At 40.8% G+C, this 26,600-nt stretch overlaps 1 protein-coding gene across 5 annotated transcripts in view; it reads left to right on the forward strand.

Annotated features, from left to right (window-relative positions):
* The window catches only part of MYO6 (myosin VI), a 159,511-nt gene extending 133,678 nt beyond the window's left edge, over window positions 1-25,833 (forward strand). For 2 of the 5 annotated variants that reach the window (XM_054974132.1, XM_054974126.1), the window contains exons 28-35: window positions 648-808; window positions 3,735-3,764; window positions 4,207-4,245; window positions 11,889-11,992; window positions 14,298-14,429; window positions 16,954-16,980; window positions 18,816-19,034; window positions 21,762-25,833. In XM_054974132.1, coding sequence (XP_054830107.1) covers window positions 648-808; window positions 3,735-3,764; window positions 4,207-4,245; window positions 11,889-11,992; window positions 14,298-14,429; window positions 16,954-16,980; window positions 18,816-19,034; window positions 21,762-21,961 — 912 coding nt within the window. In that variant the 3' untranslated portion in view covers window positions 21,962-25,833. The remainder of the gene's footprint in view (window positions 1-647; window positions 809-3,734; window positions 3,765-4,206; window positions 4,246-11,888; window positions 11,993-14,297; window positions 14,430-16,953; window positions 16,981-18,815; window positions 19,035-21,761) is intronic. The other 3 variants (XM_054974141.1, XM_054974149.1, XM_054974157.1) reach the window with 3 other exon arrangements.
* The last annotated feature ends 767 nt before the right edge of the window (window positions 25,834-26,600 follow it).

Genomic DNA, 26,600 nt, shown 5'->3' on the forward strand with positions numbered 1-26,600 from the left:
TGGATGATTACTTCAGTAATCATTCTGCATATTTAAACTATTGTAAATTGGCTCTGTCCTATAGAAACTGCAGCATTTTTACTGTTCTTCAGCCCTAAATAGCCAGTGAGGGCTTCTCAGAAGAACATGTCCTTGATAGAATAAAATGCATGCTTTTCTAGTATTTTGAAGCGTGTGAGGGGGAATCACAGCAAAGCAAAGTAATGGAAGCATTATGAGAAATGAATTGTCTTCATCTCTGCCATGAATTTGGCTCTTTTATTTCGAGATCAGCCTGGAAATCTTGACAGCGTTTATTGGCTGGCATTCTTTTCAACATCTTGATTTTTCTACTGTCATAGACCAGAGTTACAACTCAGAGCGGTACTATGAGAAAAGAACTTTCCATTTTAATATCAGATTTACCTTCTGAAGCCATACCACAACTCTGAATCCTTTCATTTTCTCATCTCTTCATGGGCTTTTCTTGATCCTTTCCGATTATGGGCATAGATTCAGGTGCAAATTGTTATCTGCTGTTTAGATTGTTTTATGTAAACTGCATAGTTCCTTTTACTTAAATTTATCTCTAGCCTTTGTTAAACACACAAGAATTGGTGGGCTTGTAAGTAAAAGTGCATCAAAAGCCTTTTTTGATCACTGTGTAGGCTGAAGTTGAGGCACAGCTGGCGCGAGAGCGTGAAGAAGCAAGCCAGCAACAGGCAGTTCTAGAACAAGAACGAAGAGATCACGAGCTCGCAATGAGGATTGCACAAAGTGAGTCGGAACTCATCACAGATGAAACTCAGCTAGATCCAGGATTACGCAGGTACTGCATTTCATATGTCTATCTATCTAATAAAGTAAAATATCCCATTTCCAGTATTTGAATGTGTGTACTTCATAGTGTCTATCAACATTTGAATATCATTTTCAGCATCCTGAAAATAGGAATTTGCATCTGTGAGAGCAGGTGTAGCAAAGGAGCTGAAATGTAATCATAGTGATTCCTCATTCAATATGTTTATGGCACTAGAATATTCTTTCCCATTAAGTTTTAGTACACCAGTAGGAGTACCTGAAGCAGAAACAATACTTCCTTTTGCATATACACACTCCGCTGTGTAGATGACCATGAGCATGTTTTTGTGCAGGGATTGGGTGATCTGGAGGGTACATGTAGAGGGTGGGCTACAGCTCTTGCCCACCCATTTTGCTTCCTAACCAGATGTTCCCTTTCATATCTAAAAATTAATCTGAACTCTCTTAAAACTTGGTTTAAGATTCTTTAGTCTGGTGTTACTGCTGGCGTAGTGAAGTTAAACTAAATGTAAATGAGAAAGCAATGGAGAGAAAATTCTTTAATGTGTATCCTTTACTGAAAACACTTGGGCAAGGCGGGAGCATTTTCTGGAGTTGGAAGGGACAAGCAATTCTCTCACAGGCAGACGTGCGCGTCTTTCCTGGACTCAGCTCTGCAAACACTTTAGTCCCGGATAAGTCTAGATGGACAAGACCTCTGGGGTATTCCCATCTAGCCTTACTCAGAAAGAGGTTAATCTTTCTCCAACAGCTGAAGTCCCAAAGGCTAGTTAGAAAGAGGCTAAGCAGAGCCTCTTTCTAACTAGCCTTGGCCCCACATGTGTGGGCAAACATCCTTAATGACTTTTTACAATACTGAAGTGACCCGCTGCCTGATCCTGGAGTGGTTTTCATCTACTGGCAAAAAGCAGAATGTTTTTTAGGTCTGCCTGAAAAGAAATCAGGTGACATCCTATTCCATCCCACTGCATTTGGAATCCTCTTTAATAAGTGTGCGTAACTTCAAACATGTTTTCTTTTATCCCCAAGAAACCTGAACACATGAAATGCTGCTAGTTCTTCGCTGCTCCTGATATTTTTTCTATCCAGTGATTGGCTGTTATGCAGGACATTCAAGGTGTTTTTCCCCCTCAGGTAGCGCGCCCCCCCCCCAGTAGTTTTACACTGGATATATTCTGTGGATAAAGTTGTAAATACATCCAAGCAACATGAGTGAGAACAGATTAAAATGATTTGCGGAATGTCTTTTTTGAAAAAGAGCATTGCCACTTATAGACTCCTGTGAAAAATTCTGCTTCCAGCAACAGCAGCTTCTCTTAGTCTGATCTGTACAATAAATAGATTTGTGGCACTGTTCTTTTGGGGAGGGAGCATCTCAGTATTTCAGTAGTTAAATCATGTTACTGCAGTTTATGTCAAATGTACATTCTTCATTAGGCTTTGATTTAAAAAAAAAGGCTAGCATCTGTTAAGTCATTCGGTTCTTTCTACTGTGAACCTCATCTTTATATGATGGGCAAGGTGAAATGAGTAGCAGTTTTTAATTCTAAGTACTTGTTCACAAAGTAGAACATTCGGGCATGGCTCAGAATGAATGGAAGTTGCAGCATGATGCAGATCTGCTTTTGCATAACTTCAGTTTGTTTCTGTGGCCCTTGTGTAGGAATAGTTTTCTGAATTTCAACTCAAAATACATGGATCTTTCATCTGATGAAGACAGCTGTGGTTCTCAAAAGCTTATGCTACTGTAAAGTTGGTTAGTCTTAAAGGTGCTACTGGACTCTTTACTATTTTGCAACTCAAAATGCAGTTGACTTAGAATTACAGAAGATGAGGTCCTATGTTTCCATGTTTAAAATGCAAAGCCGACTTCATATGGTTGGTTTTCTGTGCATCTTATCAGATTGTTTTCTAATTTATTCATAATTTTAAACAATAGATTAGTGTATCTGTTCATCACATATATTTTAAACCAGTTTTATTATATTGGCCATCATTGCCTTAAGTTAAACTTCCAACTTGTACAGAAAAAACTATCAACAGCTGCTCAAAGTTGAACATTTGAATTGACTTCTAAAGTGTAAATGCATCTTACTGAATAATTTCACATACTTCGGTGTCTTTGAACAACAGAAAGGCAGCATACAAATTAACTAAAAAATACACCATCGCATGTTAAACAAAAGATCATAGAATACTTTAAAGTACTTGCCTCAACAAACGCATACTTTGTCTAGTTGTTTTACTCTTCTCCTAGTACAAGCACTTGAAAAAAATCCACCCAGTTATGGAATCACTATTTTTGTAGCCCGTTTCATTCTCAGGTTCAGAATAGCAGCAACAGTCTGTTGTGAGTGGCCACCTGTCCCAGCCATTTGGAACTTCTGGTTCGGAAACACTCAGATCTCAGTGCTCTGCTCAACTTTGTTTTCCTATTGGGTGAATTTCCTATTAGGTAGTTGTTAGTCTTACAGCCATTTTTTAAAAACGTGTACCATTCATTGTACATGTAATCTAAGGTTTTGTAGGTTAGAACCCACTTCATCATATGCATGAAGTAGCTGGTACCAATATTTAATGGTATGGGGGAAATGTAAATACTGACACTGAAAAGCCATGAAATGCAAGAGGTACGTTCCGACAGTGTCAATTTAGTTTAACTCTCGGTGGACTTTCTACATGCATGCATCTGGTATACTGGGCTCTAGCCCATGAAAACTTACTTCAGAACAATTCTGCTAGGCTTTAAGGAGCCACATACCTTTCTGTTCTTCAAACAGTTTTCTTATTGCTGGGCTCAATGTTAATGGCACCCAGGGAAACAAGATTTCTGCTGATCTGGAAGTGCCAGCTGTTTACTTAAACACACTTGACTTCGCTATATTGCAAATATAGAAAAATGGTAAACTAACTTAAATATTTTGTATTTGCAGAGACAATGGAACAAGTTGTCAAATGACTGCGTATGGCTTTTTTTATCCTTTGGGGTTTGTTAAAATCTGTGGGTTTTAAAAATATCCTGATTTTCATAATAGAAGTTACCACTTCGAGGTATCTTCCTTTTCTCCTATTGCATGCTTCAATTAGAACTACCTAGGACTCAATCAATCTCTACTCTTTGACTGTTTATTGTTTTAAGGCTGCATATACGCAAGTACAGTTGGTTGTAATCTAAATGTCACATGTGTAAACAAATTTAATGGGTAAGGTGGTTGACATTTAGTTTAAAATAGTTTCTTTGGTACCTGCTATTAATTATTATATTGAGAAAAGTCTAGATTGATTTAATGGAGCATTAATTTTGGAAAGGACATCCTTGTTTACTGATTCAGTATCAGATTTCAGAAAGCCATTGAATAATTTGGATTATACACTTTAACTATAGTATCCTTCATTCTTTTATAGGGAACAAATGGCCACTGAAATATCAGACATTTTATCTAGGTGGGTGTACAAGTTACTAGAAACAAATGAATCACTGCATGAAATCATTGTAATCCAAAATGAAAGAATAAAATAAATGAAAATAAAATTCCATTTTAATTGGTAAGATAAAACAGATAAATATCATCTAATCAGGATTCATGAATTGTATCAATTCAGTATCAATTAACAACAATCAGTTTTGTCTAACAATTCTATTATATTTGTGAATTGCATGAAGAAAAAGAATTTTCTTTAAAGTTCTTTTGTCATTTACTAAAGTTTGACAATAAAGCATTCTTTCCCCTCCATTTTTAACTGAATTTGAATACAATCGTTCCTAAGAACTTTTCTTTTCTGCATTTGAGGTGCTAGGATGCCATAAGTTGTAATGGCTATACTGCCAGTAGTCAGGGTTTTTAAAAATATATAGTTCAACTGTTGTCCTAACACTGCAAAAAAGTATGGTTAAATTTTTAAAAAATCTGTAGTTGAGTGTTCACTTGAACATCTAGGATAGCTTCAGCTTTATAGCACTTGATGCCTGAAGTTACAACTGAGCCTTTAGGAGAGAACCTTGTTTCTACATCTGAGATATGGCCTGAAGCATGGTCAGATCATCATCTGCTGAAGACAAAAGTGAATATAGCCCCAATACCCCACAAAATAGGGGATCCCAGGGATCCCACAAAGGCTCATAGACCCTTCCAGATTCCAAAATGCCTTGGGGGATTTTAGAATTCCAGACACATGCTCCAAAGAAGTTGCTGTAGGAGCATGGAACACAAAGCTCCTTGAAGCTATCGACACCATTGCTTCTTATCGACCCCTCCAACCCTTGGGATGGAAGCCGGCACCGTGGTTTAGCACAGAGCTGGCTGACTTGAAGAGGGCTGGAAGACATCTAGAAAGACACTGGCATAAAACACGCACAGAACTTGCTACAGAACACACTGGAGGATCTATGAAGTGGAAATGAAAGCAGCAAAGAAACATTACTTCTCGGCAACCATTGCTTTGGCCAGTTCACGACTGTCCAAATTAGAAGTGGACATGAACCAGGGAAAAAATGGACTGTGTGGTTTGTGATTTGTCCCGTTTCACAAAGCATGAACTTTCACGAACTTGCCCCAATTTGCAAACTGGTTTGTGGGGTTTAAATACCCCTTTCTGTGCTGCTGCAATGAAGCATGGAAAGGGGCATTTCACCCCTGCAGGCTTGGATCAGCTGCTTGTCAGGGAATCTCCCCGACAAGCAGCTGATCAGGGGGTTTAAATGCCCCTTTCCATGCTGCTTCGCAGCAGCAGGAAAAGGTTCATTTCACCCCTCACAGGCTTGGATCGGCTGCTTGGTGGTGAGATCCCAGCCAGGCAGCTGATTGGGGGGTTGAAATGCTCCTTTCCCTGCTACTGCGAAGCAGCAGGGAAAGGGTTATTTCTCCCCCGCAGGCTTGGATCAGCTGCTTGTCCAGGAGATCCCCTACAAGCAGCTGATTGGGGGGAGTTTAAATGCCCCTTTTCCTGCTGCTTCGCAGTGGCAGGGAAGGGGGTATTGGGATTTAACACGAACCAAACAAACTGGAAAACAAGTTTGTGGAAAATGGGCTTCCATGAACTGCTGGTTTGCGAAGCACAAACCGGCCCAGTTCATGACGAACTTCAGTTCATCTTGCGGTTCGTGTCCATCTCTAGTCCCAATTGTTCAGGGTAGCCAGCCACCTTCTAACCAGTTTGGTGTAGTGGTTAAGAGTGCAGGACTCTAATCTGGAGAGCTAGTTTGATTCCCCACTCCTCCACTTGAAGCCAGCTGGGTGACCTTGGGCTAGTCACAGCTCTCTGGAGATCTCTTAGCCCCACCCACCTCACAGGGTGTTTGTTGTGGGGATAATAATAATAATAACATACTTTATAAACTACTCTGAGTGGGCATTAAGTTGTTCTGAAGGGCTGTATATAAATTGAATGTTGTTGTTGTTGTTGTTGTTGTTATAGCGAGCTGTAGGTCAGCTGCGCTGGGCGCTCGCCTGCTCCGCAGACCTCCCTGGCAAGTGGAGTCCGGGTCTTGCTGGCACTGTGGCTGTGAAGAAGATGCCCGGGCCAGCTAATCTGCAGCTTGTCTGCCGTTTTTTTCACATCACTCCCATGGAGAGGAGAAAGAGACGGGGCAGGGGCAGCACCCTTGGCAGGGGCAGGGGTGACACAGGAGCAGGGCAGCTCAGGCTGGTGGGCAACAGGGCCAGCACCCTGGTCCCATGCCATGAGGGCTGATGCCCCCTTAGGGGGGAAGGGGCAAACTCAGGCACAATGCACTGCAGCCCTGCCACGCCTCCCTCAGGCCCCGTGGGGTGAGCATGCGCCGCCTGGATGAGCTGTGTGTGCCGCTGCCTGTGGCCCAGTCTGACCCTGGCATGAGGCAGGAAAGCGCGGCACAACCGGCTCCCTATCGTGCCACGGTAGTGGCCGCCGGAGCAAGCGCAGGGGGATCCTAGGCCGTGGGCCTGTCCCCACTCAGCTGGTGAGGGAGCTGCTGGGCGAGCATACCATTAGGTCACGGCCCAGCCTCCTGCCTCACCGCAGGGGCTATGGGTGGGTGAGTGCCGCCAGAAGTGCGAACAGGCAGCCCAGGTAGCACTCCCAGCTCATCGCTGCCCGGCCAGGCCATGGCCCCTCTCCTCAGCCAGGAGCCCCGAAGTGTCTCAACCCTGCTGAACTGCGCCATGCCTGCCACCGGGCCACACGAGCTGTTATCGTTAGAGAATTGGATACAATGCAGTAATGTTACTGTGGTATGTTGAACTGGCGCAATGGGAATTCAACACCAGTATATATTGTTTTCATCAATTAAAAGAGCAAGTTATGTTCACTTGAACATGTGGACACTTTTTGCTTTTGTTAAAAATGATAACAATGTCCTTTAAAAGTGCTGTTTGTATTCGCGCAGTAAGCATAAATATAATCCAGCTGATCCTCGCAGGAAATTTTTTGGCAGGAGGAATTGGATCTTTGAAGTGAAAAACTTTGAAATGTTGATGTGCATTGGAAGAGATGGGGTTTCTTAGGTAAATAAAGTGATAACGTCACAACATTACTATGCATGCGCAGATTTTTAAAAACAGATGTGACGTGGAAAAACCCACAAAGCTCGTGACTAATCAGGGGCTTAAGATCGAGTGTGAAATGACAAGAACGCCAACTCGAAACTGTCAGGGATAATGTAAAACGAGCAAGTGCCAAGCCGAAGCCATTGTGATCGTGGTGGCAGCTGACTAATGGTGATTTAAACCATGAGTGTGAAATGAGCCACTGTTTCATAACAACTAGTTTTATGCATCAAATTCTATTTGTTTCCAGAATACAACAACTTGATTAAAGCATCAAGTACAGTACTAGTGTCAGGGTATCGAGTAATATTTCTAGAATCAATAATTTTCCAGGTAGGCACATAAAATTTAGGAGATTGTACTTCTTAAATAGCAGTGCCCCAAATCACATGACAATATATAAGAAGGCATTCTAAAATCATGTATGATAGAATGTAGGAGGGATCAGTGAGAATCGGCATAAAAATGCAGCCAAAGTACTGAGATTCATCTCTCCATCAGCCAAGATGTGTGTTGTAAATCGATGAGTTTTTGTTGAATGTTGTTGGTTCCACAGGAAAACACTGTTCAGGCTTTTTCTTCATCACCAGCCAGCTGAAGCATGTCAACAATTGTGCTTTCTTACAGAAGTCTTCTTCCACGTTTTCTTAGTTTGTGTCTTACATGCTTGGCATTTTCAGCATTGCTGAGGACGGCACCCACACAGGCCTTCTAAATTCTATTTTATTTTGAGCACATGTGACATTGATACGGTCCCGGTTTAAATGGGCATTTCCCCCTGCTCGGAGCGGTGGGGAAATGTCCATTTAAACAACAGGTGCGGCTTGGCTGGCCAGCTGGGAACTCCTGGCCGGGCATCCAAGCCCCATTTTTAAAATGATCAGCTGCTTGTCAGGGATCTCCCCAACAAGCAGCTGATCCGGGGGTTTAAATGCCTCTTTCCGTACTGCTGCAAAGCAAAGGGGAGTGCTGCAAGGCTCCCTTGTGCTATTCAGTGTCATGGATTGTTTACACTTGTGCATCTTCTTTGCCCATGTGGTACATTTCCTCTTGGTAAAGAGACTGTCACTTTTCCATATGCACCCTGGAACTCTAAGAATGCACCTCTGGATTAAGATGATCTTCAACATGTTAATGCCAAAGCATATTGTGTTTATTGAATCACAGAAAACAATTCATCAGAGGAAATTCTTTGTTTGCTCATGCACTAGAAGAAATGGCATATTAATGCATGATTCAGATAAATGTGTGTGCTTCATGCATTGTATAGCAACAAATTCAGGTTGCCCTCAAGTACTGCAGGCAGAAAGCCACATGATGCATGCGTGTTTGGAAGTACATCACAGTTGCTTTCTCTCATTATATTTTTAGGTGTACATTTAAAAACCATCTTGATTGTGCAGCTAAAAATGTAATGTGTAAAGTAGTTTTTATTTTAAGGCTTAATATGTTGCAGTGTTCAGTTGTTGTTGTTTACTGACTGGGGTCTTTCCTATTGAAGTTGTACAGGAAAAACAAAACTGTGGTCTAAGCAGGACTGTTGAAGAGGAGCTAAGCTACTCAATTGGATTATTGTACTTAAAGATTACTTGTTTAACCCGCTCTCTTTTGGCCTAGTTCTGTTGATATAAACTGTGTGAGGGATACTTGAGCCAATGAGTTGTGCAGCTAAATAAGGAAAATCCTTGGGATTTGTCACATCACTTGTTCAGGAAGGTTAGCCATTGTAGGGAGGAAATTAGACTTAACTGGGTTTTTTTTTCTGTTGAATGAGTATTGTACCAGCAGTTTAGAACTTAACCTTTGCATTGCATCATGTCTTTATAGGCTGGCTTATGTTCAGTTAATGTTCTATGAATATGCAGCCATAAGAGCAACAAATGCATTTGTATTTTGTGATGGTTAAATAGAGTGAAGATTATATTTTCCATTTAAGCAGCATCTTTATGGTGTGCAGTAATGTAGTAATGTAATAACAGTCTATTGATTTTTTAACTCTGTGAAAGGCCAAAGGCCATATTTGTGATTGCATTAAATAGCAAAGAATAGAACAGAGCATTAATATTGACAATTAAATTCCTGTTTTCAAGGGTAGTTGGATCAATATGGCTGGCTTTATTCAATTCACTTGATAATAACCTTATAGGATCCTGTCTAATCAAAACCTGATGTAGACTTTTTTTTAAAAAACTTGTTTAAAAAGCTGTTAATATAGTCATAAGGTACTACTAAATATTTTAAGGCATTCTAAACTGCTCATGTTTCTAAGAGGAACAGAATGAAGTGACAGAACAGTACAGATTCCAATAGGCAATTCAGAGTAAATGAACTGTCCTTGCTCAGAATCTTAAATATTCGTACTTCTGCACTCTCTCTAGCAGCTATGTCAGAGTTATTTCAGGCAGAGAAATCTAGGGGAGAAATGAACCAAAGTTTGTCATCTAACTTTCCGTTCAGTGACCCAACACATGTATAGTTCTAGTTCTTGATACTTTTAAAAACTTTGAAGCTAGTACTTTCCTGGCTATTTCAGAGTGATTGAGTAGGTATGTGTGTGTGTGTGTGTGTGTGTGTGTATGTGTTTTAAAGCACATGCCTAAGTATACTTATCCACATCCTCTGCACTTACTTATTTTATTATTTATAACTTTCTTTTTTTCCTACTGGAGACATGCTGCAACTTTACCATACAGAAAAGAAAATATAATAGAAGTAGAAAGGGGGGCACAGAACAGGTCTTCTCTCTGCCAACTGATTTCCATGCCAGATTCAACCCTCCAGCTAAGATTTGAAGGACAGAAGACCTTTGATTAGGGGTGTGCAGGGCCAGGTTGCTTTGGGTTTCCTGCTTTGGGAATACCATAATTCCGAAGCTGCAAGCCGCTTCGGAATTATGGTATTTTACTCGCTTCGGTATGCTCTGTAAATATTCGGAGCGTACTGAAGCAAGTCCTCCCCCCCCGGGGCAACCCCTCCACCCCCACCCACTTACCTTGCACTGGAGGGAGAGGGGGAGGGGGATCAGCTGAGCAGCAGTGTTGTTTGGCGGCGGCCACCATGGCGGCGTTGCTCAGCCTCGGTGGTGGCCACCGCCGCGGCGTTGCTCAAAGGCCGCTGCTGCAGCAGTGGCGCTCAGCAGCAGCCACAATGTTGTCATCACTTGGCCTTGGCAGCGGCCGCTGCAGCAGTGTCGCTCAGTGGTGGCCACGGCGGCGGCGTTGCTGCTTGGTGGCCGCCACAGCGGCATTGCTTAGCGGCGGCCGTGGCGGCATGCAGCCACAGCAGAGCTTGGCGGTGGCCGCGGCGGCCTGGAGCCAGCTGGCTCCTCTGACACCGCACCACCTCCGCCAGTCCTCCGCCTCGCGGGCGGAGGGGAGGGCCGGAGCCACCCACCGACCACGGGGCCAAGGTAAGTGGGGTCGGGGGTGGGGGTGGGGGGGCTGTTTTTGATGGTGTTTAAAGGGCCTCACCGCTGCTTGCAAGCAGCGGCAGGGCCCTTTAAACTAAGCCCCGAAGCTTTCCGAGGCATTCTGAATGCTTCGGAAAGCTTTGATTGGGGATTTATGAATCGGGGCCAGCATGCTGGCCCTGATCTGGAAATCCTGAATCTTTATGAATCGGGTCCAATTCGGGAGTTTTCCCCAAATCGGATATCCAAACCGCACACCCCTACCTTTAATGCATGCCTCTGTGTGCATCCAGGCCTTAAATGCCAGTGGAGCAGGAGGAGGACTAAATCAGCTACATGTTATTTAGTTGCTGCGAAACAGTCAGCAGGCTCTTCCTATTTTCATCTCTGCCACTTGAAAAGGGTGCATGGATATAGTCCGTCCCCAGCATGTTTACATGATTACAAAATTAAAGTCAAAACTAGTTCTTGTGACTTTGACCATCTTGGTAAAATGCAAGCGCATCCAAAGCATAGATCTAGTAGAAGATCTGTTGTGTTTCTTCTGCACCTTTGTAAATACATCTGCAAAGATGTACTGATGGAAGTATGAAATTAGTTATGTGAATCAAGTGTGTAATGAAAGAGTATGAAGGAAACTGTAATAATTAACCAGAAAGGAAACATTCTGCCAATAAAGGCTTAAGGATATTCAGCAGTCCTTGAGTGTCAAAGATAATTCAGCACAGATGTAATGACATCCTTTTGCTTTCTATTCCTCAAAAAAGTCTCACCTGCCTTACTGTGTGCATCTTGTTTCACAGCTACCACAGGCTACCCATAGACCATCACAGCTGTTTCTTACATAAAACTCTCAGAATGGTCACTTCTTCCATCTTCTTTTTACCATACTTCTGTTTTCCCAGTCAACCCTAGGCTTATTCCTATCAACTTTTTATCACAGCCAACATTCTCTAGAAAGTCCCAGGTTTGGGACCCCGTGAACAAGGCAGGTATCACTATTGTCACTGTTTACATGAAGTTCTTTTGCCTTTTCCCCTTCCATGTTCCGTCAGCAAGTATAATTTAGTTTGGAGGAAGTCAAGGCAGTCATCCTATTGACTTGACTCATTCCTTTCCTGAACATTATTATACATTTTCAAATTAAATTTTAGGGGACCTTCAGTTCAAGCCACCAAAGCTGCAGCTGGCACTAAAAAGCATGACCTTAGCAAATGGAAATATGCAGAGTTACGAGATACAATCAATACTTCTTGTGGTAAGTAGCTGTTCTGTTCCTGGTGGGAAGACATCTGTTGTATTGTTTCATTCTCTGATAGAATTCTGTAGCCACTGGATGAATAATTAAGTTCTCAATGTAAATCCAGTAAAAGTGGATGATTAACTTTGTGTTTTTTTTTTAAAAAAATGCTGCTTGAGGCAACACTATTGAGATACTTTTTATAGCATTGACCCCCCCCCCCAATATATAAACTTATTTTCAAGGTGCAGATGTTTAACTCTGCTGTATGTTTCTTAGTCTATGGGAATTTTAAAGGCATTTCAAAAAGGGCACCACAGTTACATTTGTCGAGTCAATCACATTGTGTATTTGCTGATTATTTGTAAAGACGAATAACAGATTTGTTTGTGACCAATAGAGAAGCAGTGTTGCATAATGGTTAGTGTGTTGGGCTAGGATTTGGGAGACCTTGGTTTGAATCCCCACACTGCCATGGAAGCTCGCTGGGTGATCTTGGGCCCATCTGTCTCAACGTAACCTACCTCACCAGGTGGTTGTGAGAACAGAATGGAGAAGGAGAGGATGTTGTAAGCTACTTTGTGTCCCCATTGAGGAGAAAAGTGAGGTATAAATGAAGTAAATAAATAGGAAATGCATGATCTGTATTTCAAAATCCCTCAGCCTTTCTGCCAGGGAAAGGGAAGGGATTTTAATCATGCCTATAATTTATTTAATTTCTACCCTGCCTTTCTCTTCAGTGGGAACCCAAAGCAGCTAACATTTCTTCTCTTCTGTTTTTATGCCAACAACGAGAGGTAGGTTACGTTGAGAGAAAGTAACTGACCCAAGATCACTGAGCAAGTTTCTGTGACACAGTGGATATTTGAACCTGGGTTTCCCAGACAGTAGTTGAATACCCTTGCTACTGCACCAGTACTAGTCAGTTGGTTCTTTGAACCAAAGACGAGTTCAGTTTTGAAGTGTGTAGTGTGTTTAGCTTTTCCACTTAAAACTTTTTTCATAATTCTCTTGTATCTTTATTGATCATTCATCATCTGTATTGTAGTAACAGTATACTTGCATGTACATACCTCTGGGCTGGGTCATATTCCCCTCTGTTGCTCATATTCTCCTTTGAAGTTATCCAGTCATTTATGGGCAGGTAAGGAGGATGGGAGGAGAGGCACTGCATGGTCTCTTTAAACCACGACTAATGTTGAGTTCAGGGGAACTTGCTGTGCAGTCCTAAGCAGCTCAACTCAGGTCTATTCGGTGGGGATTACTCCAAGAAAACAGTGTTACAGTGCAATCCAATGCAATGTTACTTCAGTTGATTTCAATGGGATGAACCTGAAGTAATTATGCAGAAGTCCAGATGTCTGTGTTCTGGCTTAGACCCGTGAATCTGGCTATATTACTAAAGCCAGGGCTTTTTTTCTGGGAAAAGAGGTGGTGGAACTCAGGGGTTGCCCTTGGAGAAAATGGTCACATGGCTGGTGGCCCCGCCCCCTGATCTCCAGACAGAGGGGAGTTTAGTTTGCCCTCTGCGCCGCGGTGCGGAGGGCAAGCTAAACTCCCCTCTGTCTGGAGATCAGGGGGCGGGGCCACCCTCCATGTGACCATTTTCAAGAGGTTCCAGAACTCTGTTCCACCGCATTCCAGCTGAAAAAAAGCCCTGACTAAAACTCTATCAGGTCTGACACCCTGTGAGGTAGGTGGAGCTGAGAGAGCTCCTAGAAGCTGTGATGATCCAAGGTCACCCTGCTGGCTTCAAGTGGAGGAGTAGGGAATCAAACCTGGTTCTCCAGGATAGAGTCCCACACTCTTAACCACTACACCAAACTGATCTGTTCTATCACATAGTGAGAGAACATGGAGAGATCTTAGAATTTATTTTTTGCAGCATAAATTAAAAATTGGGAATTCCTATTTAACACCTTCCAGTTTTCATAGAAGAAAACCTGTATACATTTGTATGCCAGGTGAAGCAAGGACCTTTAAGTATGAAAAGATTTTGAACCCATTATGTAAACTAGTTTTCTGTATTCAAAGGATTATTTGTGTTTGTAAAATTAGGCCTATAAATCAGAGTTCCCACTTTGCTTAACATATTTTGCTAACTTATAACGCCTTTGTTTTGTTGGTATTGTTACCAGCATATTACAGTCATGTTTCTTTAAAAAAAAACCTCACTCCTCCTCCTTCGCCTCTGCCTCTTTTTTCCCCCAATTTGTTTGTTTACTTATATTGTAAAAGATACATTATACTTATGGCTTGCTCTGAAGTTATTATTAAACTTTATTGGTTTTTCTTACTTCCTTGACTGGTCTTTCTGAGACAGACATTGAACTGCTGGCAGCTTGCAGAGAAGAGTTTCACAGGCGTCTAAAAGTTTACCATGCTTGGAAATCCAAGAATAAGAAGCGCAATACAGATGCGGAACAGCGAGCTCCCAAATCAGTTACTGACTATGGTGAGGGAAGGTTATTTTTTTAAAAAATACAAAAAAGTTGCAGTGGGGAGGGGCAATATAATGTCGTGTAAACTGCCTCTTATCAGGCTGATGAAAATGCTAATACTTTACTATGCAAGAACCTTAGAATAAATTGTTCCCTAAAATATTTGAAAAGACAGTTCACACTGACCATTCTGTTCAAGTTAGACCATAGCATGCCACAAATGGAAAGAAGGGGCAGTGCACAAATGACAGAAGGTGCAGCAAGTTATGGTAGAAAGGTAAAAACCTGAACCATCACTGAGTTTGTCTTGGAAGAAACTAATGTCTTGATGGTAAATAGCGGATGGATGAGCAAAGCCCCTTTCAAGCTCTTTCAGTTTGACTCTTTGTCCTTTACTTCTTAGTTATTATGTGGTGCAAACTAGAGAGCTTTAGTTCCCACCTACTGATTTTGCACTGTAGTCTCACTCACTTGCTGATAACCCCTGGAAAACTGAGATTTCAGCTTGCTTTGGCATATGTAGTAATTCACACTAATGCCACTGCCAAACGTTCAATACCTAGAAATATTAAAGTCACTGAAATATATATATAACACATTCCATTTTTATTACTAATAAGCCATATTGACTCTTCTTTTCCATTTTCAATTTGAACATTAAATGTCATAGAGGACATTGATTTGAAGCATAATTTGGCAGAGGAACAATCGATTCAAATATCATCATTCTTAACTATTTGTTACAGTATTTACTCAAATGCAAGTCTAGGCTTTTTTCCAATTATGCTATTAAAAAAGAGGTGGTCATCTTAAATTCTCATATGTCTGATACTTTTTGTGTACAATATGGGGGTGAGTCTTATATTTATAATCATTATAATTATAGTATGAATAAGTTGTAAGTAATAAAATAAATATGGTTGTTGTGGATTTTCCGGGCTGTATAGCCGTGGTCTTGGCATTGTAGTTCCTGACGTTTCGCCAGCAGCTGTGGCTGGCATCTTCAGAGGTGTAGCACCAAAAGACAGAGATCTCTGTCTTTTGGTGCTACACCTCTGAAGATGCCAGTCACAGCTGCTGGCGAAACGTCAGGAACTACAATGCCAAGACCACGGCTATACAGCCCGGAAAATCTACAACAACCATCGTTCTCCGGCCGTGAAAGCCTTCGACAATATAATAAAATAAATATTTCATTTTTTAGAGAGGCTGAAATTACTGGATATTTATGCTTTGTAACTTCTGAGGCTGTAATTGCATTCTTGAAATAAAATGTTCAGTTGTTTAATCTAATGTACTATGAATGAAACAGCTATATTATGAATATGTTATGAATGTTATATTATGAACAGTCTGTTTCATTCATAATATAATGACAGAAAAATATCTAGGTCATATTTGGCATACTGGCTCAGAGATTACTTGGTTCTGTCACCAAGGGCAAGGGCCTAAATCTTCTCAGAGGCATACTAGGGCAATGCCTCATTAGAAAAATTTAGGCCTGGACCCTATGATCTAGTTCCATGAGCACTAGATAGCCTGTGTCGTGGAGCATGCTGCTAGCACATGATTTGCACAAGCTATCCTTGATTTTGCACAGATGGAAGCAAGAAGAAACACTCTCTCTGGCAGAGGTTAACTTGCACCCATGGGCCTCTTTCATAGGATCCAAGCTGCTGAAATTGATCGACACGTTTCTGAAACACTACTGTGTGCAGTTGTACCTCTCTCCTGGAACTGTTTTAGGGAGATGAAGACTAGAGTGTTGGGCAGAACATTAATGGCCTCAGGCAATAGATCTACTGAACATTTTTAACATCTCAAAATGAAAAATATTGGACTTAGCACACATTTTTCTTCTGGGTGTTTGGGCAACATGGCAATGTTCCTTTCTACTGGGGACGTTTCGCAGGGATCCTTCCTCTATGTCCAGACGGTGTTGCAAGTTTTCAGAAGCTTAGCTTTGATGTTCCCAGCCTGGAGTTGGTAGGGCTTCTTCCCTTTTCTGCCACAAGGTTCTGAATCCCTGTCTGCAGCTGAGAGGAGAAGTAACCAAAACAGGCTGTCTTCCTCTCATCAGCCAGGAAGAAAACTCATGGAATTTCTTTCTATCAGGTTTTCTGTAGGTGTAATAGCAAGGGAAGGGTGATCACTCCTGATCCCCTTCCTCACTGCAGTCCTCTCTTGTGTGTGTGTTTTTTTTTGTCCTTACTATTTACACAATCCCTGTCAAAGGGGATGGAAGGCTCCCTTCACCCATAAACAAACTGGTTTGAAACAGGCTGAATGAAACAGGCTGTTCACATATGCATGTTACTTATTTGATATTGCAGCAGTTATAACAATGGTAGAACAATGGCCATAAACAAACCGGTAGAATCCAACTTTTCGTGTCCCAAGTACCCATTTTCTGTACAAAACAGCTGCTGCTTTTTATCAGTTGCTTGGGGCTATGCGTTTCATTGAACATCTGAAAATGAAGTCTTCACAAGATTGAAATATTTTGTATCTTCTTCAGTATTAAATGTTTGTTTGCAGATTTTGCTCCATTTATGAACAACTCAAGTAAGTGGGGGAAATGGTTTATTTCAGCTAATTTTAAAGTATAGTGCTAACAGGACAGTGATTTGCTACACTGGTATAAAGTCAAGGTACATTCAGTAATTCTGTTATCTAAAAGTACTCATGGACATGACAAGATATTATGCCAAGATTTAGGAATATTAATTAGAACAAGGAATAATTATTTCAAATTCTATACACGTTATATAGTCTCCCATTTTTTTACTGTTTAATCCCATTTTGTATCTGGTCTTCTGTTGTAGCAAAACACTACAGTTGTTAATCGACTAACACTTCAGAACAAACACTAACACTGGGTGCTGGTTCTAGAAAGAAGAAATGATTTTTCTCTATTGTAGGGGAAAGGGGCTTTGTTCACTGTGCAGATTAACTTTTGGATGGGTCCGAAGTGTGCATCGGGATGAGGAAAAAAGACTATTTGCATTTGAAATACAAAGAAATGCTCAGTTTCTCATCAGCAGTTCATTGTGAGGGCCTCCATTTTCTGGTATATATCTGAAGATGATTAATAGAAACAAATTATTGTACAGGCCATAAATTTCAGTGCAAGATAACAGACTTCAGAATTCTCCTAGATAAAATATATGGGTTCTTAATACTGTTATCAGTTGATAAATGTACATTGTAATTACAATGAAAGACCAGCTAGTGCATAAAGGTCTTTTTTGCTCATTTTCTTTGTATAGATTTTTTTATTCTGTGCTGATATTTGTGCTGGGGGCATCTTCCAAGCAGTTATTGCTTTATTCACTTGGCTAAACAATTCTTATTTCTGTATGTACAACCACAACATTTGTTTGAGCAAGAGACACTTTTCTGTTCTATTTTCCAACGCTTAGTCTATAAATATGGAATAAATAAATAAATCACTTATGACAACAGTTTCATCCATATTAATTGAACCAGAATCCATAACCAGATTCACTACTTAATGGCTGACTGGCTTATGATTAGAAAAATTCATGGTTAATTATTCCTTTTATATTGAATGACTGTGTACTCAGTTGATCACAAAAGACTTGAATTCTTATCAAATTTTTGATTATGGCTGAGTTCTTCTGTTACATAAACATAGACTTGATAAACTGTTTCCAGTGGAAAAGCAGATGCTTGTAAAGATGCAATCAAATGCAAGGTACTGGGTCAAATACCATTATATATAGGCTTTTTTAAATAACGGATTTTCAGTGGACCCTACTGGAGACGCTTCTCCTGGTGTATCAGGCACTCTACATGCTATAAAGGGCTGTTAACCTTTTCAACAATCATTTTTATACCAAGTTCTGCCCCCAGTTCTAATATGTAGACTGGAAAATAAGCCAGGTAAAGGTGGTATCTCTTAGTTTGTCCCCATCTAACAGCCTTTTTCTCATCTACCCTAAGTAGTACAGTAACTTATCTTAGAAAATATATGTTAAAGCAGTTGTTGCAATCACTACCCTATATATAAGGCTAAACAACTAATCATTTCATGCTGGTGACTGTAGTGTTGGTCTTAATAATTAAGGAGTGTTTATTTTTACACAAGCTATCATGGCACTTTAAGTTGTTTTAATCCTAGTCAAGAGGCAGCATAATGCTATTGACAAGTGACAGCAACCAAGGCCCCAACTTATCATTCCCATACAACTATTGCCATTGTGAACCAAAGCAATAATATTTCATGACATGTTTTGAAAAATGCACAATGTTAATTATTTTTACTTAAAAAAATATACATCTCATATTCAAAATTCTCATGCTTTTAGTACAGAGCCAACAAAGGTTGTGGTATTTGATGCTTATCTACACAGTTTAACATTGATTATTCTTAATAGCTCAACAGAACCCAGCAAGTCAATTATCTGCCAAACAGCAGGAGATTGAAATGAACCGGCAGCAGCGTTACTTCCGTATTCCTTTCATCCGTCCAGCGGACCAGTACAAAGACCCCCAGAACAAGAAGAAAGGCTGGTGGTATGCCCATTTTGATGGACCATGGATTGCTCGTCAAATGGAGCTCCATCCTGATAAGCCACCCATCTTGCTAGTGGCTGGTTAGTATATTTTTTTGTTTTTAAATATGTTTATTGTGGGATACAAATAGAATTATAAGATTTGTTTAGTGGCTAAACAAAGGCAAGCAAGACCTTGTTGAAGCCAAAGAGGACCTCAGATAAGACTGCCTATAAAGCTTTTTAGCTATAATGTTATAGAAATACAAAGGCAAAGATTTGTTTTCAAAGAACTCACTTTTTGGTCACTTTTGCGCAATTTGAAATCAAGTAACTGAACCAGTAGCTGAAAATGTTATGTTTCGTAATCCCAGATTGTGGCTTTACATAATAAATCTCAGACCTGTGGGTTGGGCCCACAGAACAAGCTTGCAGGGGGTGAATTTTTGTCCACCTCTCAACAGCCTGTTTCTGTCCCAGAGAGACACTCAAGTTCATGGAACATTTTCATAGTCAAGAGAGGAGGGGGAAGTAGATGAAATCTCCTCCTCCTCCTCCCTCATCCTCCAGCGCTGCAGGAAAGGATGATTCCCCCCCCTATTCCCCTTCCTCACTGAAGCTTCCCAGACTGGTGCATTTTTCCCCACAAGGAGTTCCTTGGCCATAATAGAAGACTTTGAAGGAGAAGGTTGGGAAAGATCCATTCCGGAGGAAAGTGGCAATTCTGCTGTCCCTTTTCATGACTCTGATCATAAAGTTGACAAGAACTGCCTGCCCTGTCTCCCCTCGCCCAGCCCAGTGCTGAATCTGTGTGTGGAGAGAGAAAGGCAAAGGGGCCAGGTGGAGGGCAGGTGCTCTGGGCTTCAGTAGACACAAGGAAATGGAGGCATCTAATTCTCTCCCCTTCCCTGCTCCTTCCTGTTAGGAAAGGTCAATAAATCTATTGCTGTCAGCATTCACAGAACTCTGTGCAGGATCTGTCAGCTAGGCAGAATCTGTGCTTTCATTTGGGTGCTTTTGCAGTGCACCCCCTCTTTCAAGATAGTTACGTGCTCTCTGTGCTATTCCTTAGGAACAGTTCAACCCTGCTTTTCAAAAGAAAGAAATACAAACTCTGTTCATTTTTGTACATGGTGAGGATTGCCAAGGTGCAAGAGATTGCTGGGCACAGTGAACAGCCTGGCAATCTCTTGCACCTTGAACATGTTTGGTGGGTGTAGTTAACAGCAGGGAGACAGAGCATGCAGCTTGCTGGCCAGGTCTTGCAAAAGGAGGAGAGAGTAGGAAGAAAGCAAGCCCATGCAACTAGGGCTGCCTCGTTGCACTCCTGTTCTGGAGGGGGGCTCATGGCTCTGTGTTTAAAAAAACTACAAATCAATTGAAATGGTAACAGCAGAGATGGGTTTAAAACCCAGAGAAGCTGTCACTTGTAGCTTGGCCCTCACCTTAACCTACATCTGACAGGGTTGTTGGGATGAAAATGTGAAAGAATGGAAAACCAGATTTGATTGCTGTTGCTCCTTTGAGGAAGAGTGGGGGGAAATGTGATACAGACATCTCAAGCTGGTTTGCAAAAGCTGAGATGCCCTACATTTCTATTAGCTGGGCATGAAGGAAATTATTTGGCTCCAAGCAGGAGCCAAATACCCAGTGTAAAATATACCCAGTGTAAAATATAGCTGTCTATGGTGCCTTGGTCAGCAACTTAGCAGCCGCATTCTGGACCACCTGAAGTCTCTGGAACGTCTTCAAGGGTAGCCATAGGCAGAGCAAGTTGCAGAAGTCTAAAAGAGGGGTGACTGTTGTATGGATCAGTGTGGCAAGGTTGGATTGAGATAGATATGGGGAAAGTTGCTGGGCCTGGCGAAGATAGAAAATGCTGTTCTAGCCACCATGGACGCCTGTTTGTCCATGGAAAGCTTAGAATCAAGACAAGCCCCCAAACTCTTCATGGAGTCCACAGCAGAAACCTGATCTCTGTCAAGTAATGAGAGTGACAAATTCCCCACAGCCACAGTCTTTCCCAGCCACAGGACTCCACTAGGGCATCCAGGCATGGGCCAAGGAAGAGATGTCTGCGTCTGGTTGCTTATCAGTTAGAAGATACAATTGCGTCTCATCAGCATACTGGTGGCATCCAACCTCAAACTTCCTAACAACATCAGCTAGAGCGCACGTGCGCTCGCACGCACACACACACGCACACACATATATAAAAAGCATCGGGGACAAGCTCAATTCCTGTGGGACCTCACAGTATAGTTTCCCATAGTTTAGTGTAGCAGTCTGAATAGGCCAGACTAGCCTGAGCTTGGAAGCTAAGTTGAGTCAGCCATGGTTGTTAGTACTTGAATAGGAGACCACCAAGGAAGATCACAGTTGCTATGCAGAGAAAGGCAGTGGCAAATGACCTCTGCTCATTCTTGCCTTGAAAACCCCTTAAGGGGTTGCCATAAGTTGGTTGCGACTTGACACCACTTGATTATTGTTGTTCTGTCTGCCAGGATACCCTTAATGTATGCAGATAAATTTCTGAACAGGCCTTCTCTTCTTTGCATTCTGCAGCGGTAACTTCGCATGGACAATTTTTTTTTTAAAGAAAATCTAAATACCCAAGGCAATGTATCATACGTTTCTGGAGTCAGAGCAAAACATTAGGATCCAGAAAGACTTGATACACTGAACAGCGGTCCCACAACTTTACTCTCTGACTTTGGCTTCACATGTTGAATCCAAAGGTCTCCCAAGATTTCAGGGGCAACTGACTGAAAATGCAGGATCTGTCTTGTATATTTTGTGAAATTGAGGGTGTTCTTGTTTTTGTTTCAGGCAAGGATGACATGGAGATGTGTGAGCTCAATCTTGAAGAGACAGGCTTGACTCGTAAACGTGGCGCTGAAATTCTACCAAGGCAGTTTGAAGAGATTTGGGAACGCTGCGGGGGCATCCAGTACCTTCAGAATGCAATTGAGAGTAAACAAGCTCGGCCTACTTACGCAACTGCTATGCTGCAGAACTTGTTGAAATAAAGTAGTCACTTTGCACCTTTCACAGTTGGCAGTTGAAAGCTCCTCCTACCTTAACACTAAAGGGAAGTGTTCCTCTGAGCAGCAGAGAACACTTAAAACATTCCGTAATCTTAGACAGATGTTTAATATAAAGTAAACAAATTTTATTAATCATGACGGTTTTTAATTGTACTTCTGATGTTTTAATTTGTGTAGTGAACTCATGAGTTCTGTTGATCTAAGCGTTTCAGACACGTGACGTACGTGGTTTGCTTTTTGTTCATATGCTGATTCTTCTATGTAGTGTCTATCATAGTACTAAGTGTACTGTCATATAAAGTAACACACTACCAGGATCTAAGCACATGATACCATGAATTGCATTTTGACTTCATGTCATAGCATACGTTTCCTTTTGACATAAGGAGGTCCATTTCTGGAAAGTTATTTTTGTCAGGATAATATAGCAAAAAGAGAATGTTGCATCTTGCAACTGGAGTTGTGAGGCCTTAACTTTAACTTCTTTTGTAGAGGTTAAAGCAACTTTTTGGGGGTAAAAGATACTATGGTGATTTCTGAAAGTTGCTTGATTCACGTATACCTTTTTGGCAATGTGTTCTTGGGAAATGTGTTCTAGGTAGAATGCAGATTTCACCACACTCTTTGGGAGCAGGATGCTTGCATTTGAAGTACCTCAGCCACAGAGGCATGGAAATGTTTGAGTTCAAATTTAGGGGGGGGGGGGTTGTGGTGTATTTTTCCCCTTGTTAACTTTTTTACACTATTAATTTGTTGAGGCAATTCATTTTTATTTTTCTGTCACAACATTCTTGGAAATACTTCCTCTATTTATCCAAGTAAAATTAAGTTAGATATATTTTACAAATATTACCAGAGATACATCTCTAGCTACATTGAGGATTGAAAGCATAAGGGAAATGTGTTCTGTTTTCTAAGGCTGTGAAGCCTAATTGGAATAGAACAGGCTGCATTCTTAGCTCCTTTTCTACTTCAATGTGATGCACATAGATTAGAAGGCTTGTGTAAGAATTTTTCAAACCATTGATAAGTGGTGCAGCACTGAAATTTCTAATTACAAACCTATGGTGCTTCAAATAACTTAATTTCATAGAGTTAAAGTAATAAAACTTTCTCTTCTGATCTTACAGATTTTTTTTGTAACTAATCTCTCAACTTCAGGCTTTGTGGGTTTCTTTCTCTTTTTTGTCACAGTACCCTTGATGGTAATTAAAATTCTTATGTGTAGGGATTTCTTGTATCACATAGATTTAAGTTGCCTTTACTGATGAAGCGGATAGCCCCAGTGTTGGCAAGCATCAACAGATTAAGCCTTACTGTTATCTAACTGTTAGGAGATTTGGGGAAACAAGACAATTGTCCAACTGGAAAAAAAAAAACCCTCTGCTTAAAAACACGATCTCTTTGGAGAAGTGAAGAACAGATTTTTTTCATTCTTATTATATTTAAAAATTGATTACATTTCTGGGCTCTAAGTATTTAAAACTTCAAATACACTTTATGTATATACTGTCATTGCTGCTTTATGACACAGCTTGTTTGGTGGCAAAATAATTTTAAACAGTGTAGCAACTCTAAAGGATAGGGCTAATCTCCCCTATGACTGCCAGGATTTTTAGAGGGAAATAGCTGGGTATCATGTAAACAGGGAACATATTTTTTGGCCTGTAGTCTTAATGAAGATGATAACTAATGAGTATGTCAAGAAAGTGTAACTGGTTCTTGGAACTGTGGACTGGTTTTCTAGTCCATGCTCTAGAACACCAGATAACAATTGGCTCGCTGGCAGTTGGTCACCATCATGTGGAAGGCTTTGTTCAAGTCCCTCCCCATGCACACACCCCACAACAGCCGATGGGCATTGCCAAATATTACAACAGCGAGGTTCCACATGCAATTTTGATCCAGCAGTAGCAAAGTGTGGATGCAAAGAATGTCATCCTTGTATGGAGTGCATTGTGTACCAGATGGCAGGATTTAACTGTTAATAAAATTGTAAATAACTAAAGGTACTTCTTCTAGCTAAAGTGGTGGGCTCTAATTTCCATCCATTCAATCCCTTTTGCAGTTTCCCAGATCAGCTATCATTCTGGAGTATCCTGTAACCCATGGGAGCAGTTTTTTGGAATGTGTGCTAGATGCTGGGGATAGATGGGTAAGAGTCTGGTTTCGCCTGTATGCATCTTAAAAATCCAAGCCAGTCTACACAGCCATTTGTTCTGGGGTCGTGTCTCTCTTCCTCCAATGGTTTTGCATATATTGTGCTTGGTGGAAAGTAACCTGTGCTCCTAGAAGGCTGCTTCTGCACTTGGTGAATCCTTCTTAGATCAGGATGATGAATACAAGTTGAGTGTTCTGATAAATTAATCGGGATAACGTGTCAAACTAAAATAATAGTAAATCAAGTTCTCAAACCACCATATGAGAGAGGCTAGTTTAATACAATTATTGGCCTCATAAAATTTTCTCTATTACTTTAACAACGTCTCTCTTGTTTGGTTACATTTCTCTTGCCTTAGTTGTTACAATTAATGCCCATGCCTATAGTTTAAACACTGGAGACAGTGTGTTGTGAAGAACTGACAATGAAGAATTGATTCAATCTTACCACATGAGTTTTCCCCGCCTCTCCCAATTCCATATTCAGATAAGATGAAAATGCATTTTGATTGATGAAATTCTCCCTATTTTTCATGTGATTTCTATCTGGTGTGCGAGACAAAGTCAGCCCACATAAGGGCTACCTGTTACTGTCACGCAGCAGCCATGTTAGAAATGGCGCACCTGTATAGAAAGTATGGAAGGGATCCTAAGATCTGTGAATGGAGCTTGCAGGGGAGGGGGGGGAATCTTTCACAACACGTCCTGCATCAGCTCCCTAAATGGGTTATGGGGCCTCCTAGGAATGGCAGGGGGATGCTGTGCTGAAGTGATCAAGGGGGGGTGGGATTCATAGAAATCATGGACTTTCCCTTGTGCCAGTAGAAGTGCTTCACTTGTACTGCCAGAGTTTTGGACCCAGCACACACTTTCCTTTCTGGGCATCCCTTGTATTTACATCACTTACCATTCATAATCGATGTTTGTACTTGGGTATTTTGAACCTATATATAAAATACCTTTTAGGGAGTGGCCATTAAATGCAACATCAAATAATGTCCTGTATTACTTTGGAATTAGTTGGATTAGTAAAAACTGCATTTTCATCCCTGCATGAGCTGGCTTGGCACTTCAACATGAAAACTAACCGAAAAAATCATTTCTTTTTTTAAGAAGAAATGCCCTAAGCTTTCTGTTGCAGGAAGAAGTTGTCTCTTGCTTTCCCATTGCTTCTCTTGTTTTGAACATCCCAGATCAGCTGAAGTATACATGCCCATATATCACGTGACTGCTCTTGAACGTCCTGTGTTTCAGAAGTTCTGCCCATGGCATTTGACCTATGAAAGCTGTTTCACATGTGCAGGTTGCAGTCATGTGATGAATATGCAGGTGTGAATTTACCTAAGTCATGGAATGTAATAGTCCAAGTCAACCAGACCTGTACACAGCAGAATGCCATTTACATTCCATGAGGATTTTGCTTATTTTCTGTAGTTGTCTTTTTAAAAAATATCTGGGCCTATTTTCCCTTAAAATATTTTGAGAACTTTATTAAATGACCTTAATTATGTAGTGAGAACTGCAGCAATATAAATAATTTCTTGATCTACCTAGAATATTATTTAAGAACTGATGGGAAATTATTGAAAAGGTGTGAAACACTTTAATATTGTATTATTGTCTTTGTTCATGTAGCAATTAAATAAATGGAGCATTTCATATTAAAAATCCTTGCTATTAAAAATTGTATATAACCTGTGTCTCATAATATTCTAAATTGGATATTTTTTAGATTGCTGTTCCTTTCAAGAACAGACATGGGTATTTCCTTCTCACATTTTTTCCCACGTAAGTTCCCCCTCTCCCATTCTACCGCCTGGAAAGCTAGTAAACATGGAGGAAGAGAAACTTAGAGAAATGAGCAGTTAAGGATTTGCAACTTCACCTTTGGTTTGCCTTTAGTTATTGTTACCTCTAGCTGGGTTTAGGGCCATTATTTGCTTGAATACTCTTTAAATTACAGGGTTTCAATATGCTAAGAATAGGAAACATTTTTATTACCACTCTTAGTAGTGGTAAGATGCAAAAAAGCATTAACTCTTAGAAAGGAGCATGCTGTGGTAAAGACTATAGATACAATATCTCAGCACATTTTTCAGTTAAATAATTTTATTGAAATACAAAACATGCTCAAGGTATTTGGTAGTTAATGTTTGATGATGATAAATTATGGCCAAGAACAAATGTTTCATTATTAAAACCACCATGTAAAAATAATTATTGCTTGACCAATAGAAATTGATATGAACAGATACATACAAAAAATGGTTCTGAAATGAATCTGAAATGAAAATACAGTGAGCAGACTTAAATTACACAACCACCATAATGCCCGGTATGTATTTGGGTCTCCTCCAGATGTATGCACCCTATTTTGGCTTTGTTTTATGCACTGTCCCCCACTCCTCCCTCAGTAGTGATTTATGCATAAATAATTATGCTAGCATTGTGATCTTGTTTT

The sequence above is a fragment of the Eublepharis macularius genome, chromosome 1 (genome assembly GCF_028583425.1).
Source record: "Eublepharis macularius isolate TG4126 chromosome 1, MPM_Emac_v1.0, whole genome shotgun sequence".
Classification (NCBI taxonomy): Eukaryota; Metazoa; Chordata; class Lepidosauria; order Squamata; family Eublepharidae; genus Eublepharis; species Eublepharis macularius.